This window comes from Dermacentor silvarum, chromosome 10 (genome assembly GCF_013339745.2).
Source record: "Dermacentor silvarum isolate Dsil-2018 chromosome 10, BIME_Dsil_1.4, whole genome shotgun sequence".
NCBI classification, from domain to species: Eukaryota; Metazoa; Arthropoda; class Arachnida; order Ixodida; family Ixodidae; genus Dermacentor; species Dermacentor silvarum.
Window position 1 is genome coordinate 56525055 of NC_051163.1, and position 7667 is coordinate 56532721.

The 7667-nt window shown below is 46.0% G+C and overlaps 1 protein-coding gene across 2 annotated transcripts; it reads right to left on the bottom strand.

The window, feature by feature from the left end:
• Positions 1-216: 216 nt before the first annotated feature.
• On the bottom strand, positions 217-7533 carry LOC125940803 (uncharacterized). 2 transcript variants are annotated; one of them, XM_049657386.1, is made up of 2 exons: positions 2899-7533; positions 217-2574 (listed from the first exon to the last, which is right to left on the bottom strand). In XM_049657386.1, exons 1-2 carry the CDS (start codon positions 3916-3918, stop codon positions 1993-1995), a joined length of 1602 nt encoding a protein of 533 aa, XP_049513343.1. In that variant the 5' UTR covers positions 3919-7533; the 3' UTR covers positions 217-1992. The 2 variants fall into 2 exon arrangements, with proteins under 2 accessions (XP_049513343.1, XP_049513342.1); XM_049657385.1 differs by having other exon boundaries at positions 2878-7533.
• Between the last annotated feature and the right edge of the window lie 134 nt (positions 7534-7667).

Genomic DNA, 7667 nt, shown 5'->3' on the forward strand with positions numbered 1-7667 from the left:
GGCTAGGGTGCCTGGATGTCCTCCTCTCCCGCCGCTAGGAGGACACCGAGGCACCATAGGGATAGAGTTACGGTATAGGCTCCCTCATGCTCTATAGGCTCCCTTTACAGCATGGGGAGTTACTGTATAGGCTCCTTTTAGGGAGCCTCCCTAAAGGGGGAGAGAGAGAGACGAAGGGGAAAGGAAAGACGGGGACCTATACGCTCCCTAAAAGGGAGCTTATACGGTAACCCTGCCTAGGGATGGGTGTCTCCCCTAGGGACGGCGGTCTCCGCGGCTGAATTGAGATGCGGCCAGTCGCACTTTCTTCAGCCGAAAGTGAAAAGCGCACCGAGGAACTACGCTTCTCCCAAGCGGGGGAGAGGGAGTCTCCCGGGTTCAAGGAAAGGGGAAGCAGGGAACGGGATGTCATGGCCACGGCGTCGTAGCGAGGCGCGAGAAGTAGCGGGAGCGGCCAAAGTGCCCTCTCCACTCAGCCATCCTGCGAGCCCGCGCATAATCATCACGTGATAGCCACGTGCAGCAGCTCCTAGGGCATTTGGATGTGTGCGTGCACATCCCCACAATGTTGAATACTGGTACCCATAAGTTACCGTGCAGGAAAAATTCATTCAGACTCTGTGTGTGTACTTTTGAAGCAATGACTTTTGGGAGAGTGGACATGCACTTTGTATTTTATCAGCCTTTCTCTGAAATTGAGCTAGCTGGTCCATGCACCTTGAACTAGCGCTATAGAGCATGTGCATGCCATGACATCTAGTAAATATTAAAACCATTTGCACAGGCTGTGTTAGAGTGACAGATCAAACCCCCAGCCAAGCTTCTTTAAAAGGTTGGTCTGAAAACAACTGCATATTCTCAATTCTGATTGAGAACTTCACACAATGGAAAGAATTGCTCATATACGTTGTACATATACTGCTGAAACACTAATGAATAAAAAAAAAAAGAAGCCGCACTTGATATTATTTGAACCTAACAATCAAAACAAAACACACTGCAGTGTGAATGCCAAAGTTTGAAGCATCATTAAAGCAACACAGTTGTTGCTGCATAATATTGGGCAGTCGGACAGAACTAGCAGAGTTTTCACCGCTGCCGTCCTTAAAAACTGAGAAGCCAGGTCAAAGAAAATGTCTATGTTGCATTGTTTGATTAGGGAAGTGTGACACACAGTGGAGGCCCGTTTGTACTATATCTCTTGTAAATTTTATTTTTCTGTTAGTCACAAATTTGATTTAAAAAAAAACGACATCTTCAATTTACACAACACCTGGCATTGCTTGTAAAAGAACTATGAAGTCAATGTTTGGCAGTCCATTGAACTTTTATTATATCGACCAAATGAATCAATTTCTTATGGCCTAGTAAGAAAAAAGGTTACCCATATGGTATTCAACAGCCCTTCTTGTAGTAGCATGGCCTGTGAACTCTGCATGTTGCAAAATGCAAATATTTTAACCATAAAAGTGGCTCTGTAATAAAACAGCTACAGTCATTTTATAGACTAGCATCAACAGATAACATCTTCTGCCCCTGCCTACAAAAACCATATTAGAAATAAAAGTTGCCCAGCATCTCCTCAGCTTAGTTTGAGACTACCGAGAATGGCAAACAACTTTGAAAAACGCTAACAGACTTCTTAAAACACACCCAACAACACTCACTTGAGCGCCGTAAGTTTTATACAGCTTCTTTACAAAAAATAATTTCGAGTCGGCAGTCTTGCACTTCACGACTCCAACAACTCCATGACTGTCAATTATTTAAATATCACAGTGTGCACAGTAAAAGGCCATTTGGACACAAGATTTGCATCTACAGCCTACGACAAAAAAAAAAAAAGAAAAAGTGAAGGCCAGCTGGCTGTTGCTGGCAACGGTCAGCTCGTATTTACCCTCGTTGAAATGTACATTTACAGCAATGAACAGCCCTCAATCACTACATTTTTCAAACACCAAATTCTTAGCCTTACATATCTCATTGATCCCTTCATTCCTTTTTGCTATCACTAATATCAAGTACACAATTCAAATTCTGACAGGCACTGCAGCTTCCCTCTTCAGTAACAAGCGTGCAACAATCATGTCGCCACCTCCCACACTGGTCAACGTAAGCAGATTGCATGTTACCATTGTACATTTCAAGACTAGGTCCACCCAAACATACATGCAGTTTATGAAAGTCCTCTATGACATCTTCAACTTCACTTAATGAATGGAAGGGCATGTTCCCACTAGCTATGCTCTTGAGACTGACTGTTCGACTGTGAATAAAAGACCTCAATGAAATAGAATCATCACTTGTAGCTGTAAACTCAAGAACCTTTCTGTGAAAGGGAGGTCGAAGGCGATCGACTGGCATGACCACTTCACTGATGACCACAGCTTCAGGGCTAAAGTCTTCGACAATGTGTATGGCCCAGGACTTGCTTGGAAGCAGCAATGTCAGTGCACGACTTAACAGAAGTGAAAATCTGAGCAGGCGTTCATCACATGGGCAGCAGTCGAGCATGCTGCAATCAGTCTCACCAAGTGGCACAGCTGAGCAGTGTAGCTTCGAAGTTCCGTCTGCCTGCTCGAAGCAAAAAGATTTGAAATTACCAGCAGTTTCAGGCAAAGAAGAAAATCCAAATTGTGCTAATGCCATCAACCACAGGTAGTCAGATTCAATGCACATAGAGAAAACAATAACAGAAGTGTTGATAATAAATATATATAATTTAGCAGTTCATGCCAGAGCGCTACCATTTAGATACTTGCCAACCTGCGTGCTCATGGGGCACAGGGTTAAACAAAATTAAACTGACAAGCTAAAGAACTATACAGCATGCAAAAGCACTCAAGAAAGCAGCAACAACAAACAGTATACAATTACCTGTCTGAAATTGGAAATTACCTCTGCAGTGTCGGAGTGAAATCCGTGTGAGGTAGTTGTACCATTACAGTTCTCATTGAGGTCAACTGCGAAGACTAAGTATGGTTCTTCTTGCCCAAGTTGTGTGGATGATGCACAGCTGCCCACTGCTTCTGAGTGGCCCACATTAAACATTACAGTGGACGACCTAGCTGCAAGAGCAGGTTTTCTTGGGCAGCTGTACTTATGTGCTACTGTCAGTGCAGTATTTTTCTCCCAACTTGAGCTTGGAAGCTCCGAGGCATTTGAACAAGGTTTATGGGTGGCACTTTCACCATTACCGGTGTCGTCACGCTCAAGCCTGACAGGCATGTCTGGTGCCTTCCAAGCTGTTCGCAAGAACGATGCTCTGTTAGTTGCCTCCGACAACCTCGAGATGGCAGACACCTGGGGAACAGGAGATGTTTTCGAGCAACGATGTCTGGTTACTGTTGGTGGGGAATCTCTACCATCTCGCTTTGTGACCTCTGCAGCATCTATATAAGGCTTGTGGAATGTACTGGTACCGGCGTTGTCAGGCTCGGTCTTCAAAGACACGTCTGGTTCCTCCCGAACGATTTTTATGCATGGTGCAGCACTGGTTGCTTCCGAGTTCTTCAAGATGGCAGGCTTCGCAGCGACAGACGATTTCGGGCGGCGATGTGGTGCGTTCTTTTTTTGGGCCGGCTTTGCGCCCTTTTCTTCTCGTGCGCAGTGCTTTGGTAAACACGGGAAGATGCTTGGCACAGCGCCAGGTGACAACACAGCTCTTTTTTTTAGAGCGTTAAGCAGAACGCGCCCGTTTAACTCGGAGTAATACGCGCGCGATACTTGCTCCGCGCGAAAATGCTTCTCGCACACAGTGTGGCCCGGGCGTAATAACGTCCGTTTACCTCCTGCAGGAATCGCACGGCGCCACGCTTCCAATCGACTCGGGTCTGACGGTACCTTGAACATGGAGACGCGCTCATCGCATGCGCTTTCCCCCGACCTACAATGAGGAACGTAGCACCTTCTTCCCATCACTTCGGCCGCAGTAAAATTGTGCCTGTGTCACGAAGCCATATGACGCTTTACCGATGTTTCTGCGAACGTCGGTGACGAACGTCGATCATGCAGTTGCGACGACGGCAAACGCGCGCTCGTTCTTCGCTAACCGCGTGAGCTCACAACCATCACAAGCACGCATTACACAGACTGCAGATCTGCCTTGCCGTCGCTGAAACAAACTAGCTGTTTTTAACTGCGTCACGTGCAAATTGAGCGATAAGTAAATGCACATAAACCACTAGGCAGGCTCCTCATAGAATAAAGAACCAACTTCGCTCCTACGTTGTAGCGCCCTCTACGGAGCAACGCAGTGAAGTGGGCACCCTTGTTGCCAGACAAAAAACATAATCCGGTCGTGAAGATCAAAATCATGGAGGAAAGAAACAAAACAGGAGAGGCCCTGACGTCTCGTTTTTTAAGCCGGAAGTGCAGCCATGTTGGTGTGTCATCTCCCTCTGCGCCTCCAATCAGGGGTTCTGAAGCTCGCCGGAGCAGATGGGCGCGAACTTTGAACTTGCACTGTTACGAGCCACCGGAAATGTGTGCTGCCGACGCGCATCAAAACAAAGCCTACGAACTTCTGTAGCAGTTTTAGTGAAGCAGACGCGCTCCTGTGTTTTTCCGCGGCACGTAGAAGAAGACGACGAAGACCCGCGCCGTGATTGTTGAGTGTGTTTGTTGCTGGCTGACACTCACACTCACAGACCCAAAACACAACTTTCAAGCTTACACGCCACAATGCAAAGTCCGCTTTTCTCGCGAACAAAAGGTGCTGTGAGAAAGACACCAGCGGAAAAATCTTATCTCACTTTTCAGAGGCCGATAGCAGCAGCGAAAGCTTCAGGAGCGCGGTTGTTATGGCAACGTTGACATTTGGGGTACCCGTCCCAGTGCTCCTTTGCGAAAAACAGCACGTGACTTCCGGGGCTTCTCCTGGGTTTCCTTCCTCCATGATCAAAATCATGGAGGAAAGAAACAAAACATGATCAAAATTAATGTCTCTCGCAATGTTGGTCATGGTGCGACCACTATTATTTAGATACTTCTTCCGCGAAGCCGAGAATCAGCGAACGTTTTACTCTGCCTTTCTGAGCAACACTACAGGAAAGCTTAGTCCGCAGTAAATCTACAAAGCAGATCTCTCTGCGAAATATTATAGAGCTTGAATGCGCTTCTGGTTCGCGGCGAGATGATTGTAACATGCACGGTACTCGAATGTGCACTATGACGCAGACCAGCGTTAATGGATCTCGTTGAGTACGTAGTCATTCTTTGTCATACACTTACCTCGTAGGCGCCCAGCGGATAGCCGCGAGCCCAATTGCACACCATCTTGCCTGAAACATACCTTTTAATTTTCCCTTGGTCATCGCCGCACGGGTATCGTAGGTTTACAGCGACGTCACTAAACGTGCAGATTTAGTGGATAGGAGAGTAGACTGCTTGTGCTCTTAAAAAAAATGAAAGGCAGAAGAAAAGTGCCAAGTTTAATACTGAACATGTGAAAGGAAATATTTAAGTCAACTAAGGTTATGACGAAATGAATAATCGCGTTTCTTTTTGTTTGCTTTGTTTGGGGCGGTAGGATGTAGCATTCAAGTATTCAATACATCTGCAGTGTTTTTACCTTACCTTGTTGATGACACAAATGAAGGTCGTCAGGGCTGAAAGGAGCGACCTCCTTGTTGCAAGTTTCAGCTCAGAACACAGTAATTGAGTTTATGGAAATCTTTACTTTCAACTCAATTGGCTCAACTATAGCGGTGGGAACACCTGTTTGCATTCCTACTTCCTACAATACTAGTTCCTCTCGAGCAGACCACCCAAGCTATTCTGTAGCTAAGCACAAGTAGCAGCACACAGAAAGAGCAAAATGGCATGGATTTCCAACTCGTCCCTCTTTGCATGGTTGCTATTTGTTGTATGCAAGGAAAGAGTGGAGAAGGAAAGGCAGGGAGGTTAATCAGTTCAGCGCAACCGGTTTGCTACCCTACACATGGGGGCGGGATGAGGGGGAATGAAAGATGGGGAGGAGAGAAAGAGAGCACACAGCACAGCACACACATTGTCAGTCACAGTCCGTCACTCTTGCGTGGTACGTGACATCACTGTCACAGCCGCTTGTCCAAGCCCGTTTCTTTTAAAAACCTAAGTAGTCCCTTCGTCACCTTCAGCTGCAATGTCTTCTGTCGACGACACGTGAGAATCACTTCAACTGACATTAGTCTGTTGTCAAGGTGCACTAGAACGGACGCCAGGGACTGTCTCTAAACATTATATTCAGGACAGTCGCATAGAATGTGTTCTAGCGTCTCCTCGCAAAGACAGGCATTGCAAAGAGCGTTGTCGGCCATTCCAATCAGAAATGAATAAGATTTAGTGAATGCCACCCCTAGCCATAAGCAATAAAGCATAGTGGCCTCTCTTCGGCGGAGTCCAGTTGCCATACAGAGATGGATCAAAGAGGGCAGGTGGTATTGATGATTGCTCCGGTTGGTCTGGCCGCTTGGTGTGCACCATAGAGAGAGCGTGATCTCCTGTGCAAGCACTCGAAGTCTGCTGGCTGCGTCGAACCATGAGAGTGGTATGGCCTCTTCCTGTGTGTCATCCAGAGCTGCTCGAGCGGCATTATCAGCGTCTTCGTTCCCTACGACACCGCAGCGACTTGGAAGCCACTGAAATGCCACGTGGTGTCCTTTCTCATGTGATGTATGGAGTAGGTATCTAATATCGAATATGAGCTGTTCATATGGCCCGCGACGCAGAGCTGATAGCACAGATTGTAGGGCTGCCTTCGAGTCACTGAAGATTGACCATTGTTGCGGTGTTTCCCTATTGACGAAACAAAGTGCAGCGCGAAGCTATTTGTTGTAGCTGCTCTAGTATGCTATGCCACCTAAATTCCTTATAATTTCCAGCTTCTCGCTCTCCTTCTAACTTTACAATTTCCCCCTACGCATGCATTGACATTCACATGGCTTCTGCGATTTCATGCTATTTGTGCAACATGTCCGTATAGCTCTACATGTCAAAAGTTTGAAGCAATTTCAAATGGCCTGCAGTATACTGGAGGAATATGTGCAGGCTTACATATTCCCCTTAACTTTAAAGGACCCCTGACTGACTGACTTTAGTTAGTCCTAAATCGAGGCAAGAACAGATGCTAGAATGAAAGAATAGTGGCCATCCAATGCTGAAATTTCTACACAAGCTTAAGTGTCATAGCGAATTTTGACATCATATGCTCAGGCCCAATTGAATTGGACTAATCAAGTACAATATTTGAAGACTGTTTAGAGATGTAGCCAAAGGCTACTTAATTTCTAAAGATACATTACTACATGCATTCAAAGTAACATAAGACAGTAAAGCAAGAAAACCTTTGCTGCATATAAACTGACCAAACGCACGGAAACACAATGAAATATCTGGCGCTGTACCGATGCTTGTGGCCACTTGGCTCTTGGGAAGGGACATTTCATTTCTCGTCTTCGGCCTTCTCACAGCAAAGAAATTCTAAAGTTTTCAAACAATACTCTACCAGTATAAAATAATTTTGCATTTCTCTTTAGTAACCGTTTCAAGAGGGTCTGATATGTCTTGCATAATAACAAATGTGTCATTTGCCACGTTGACAAGGTGCAACTGTCGGATAAGACAAAAAAAATCACACAGTAGCGAAGGCCATCAGCCAGAGTCACCACAGAAAGAGTTGACAAAGC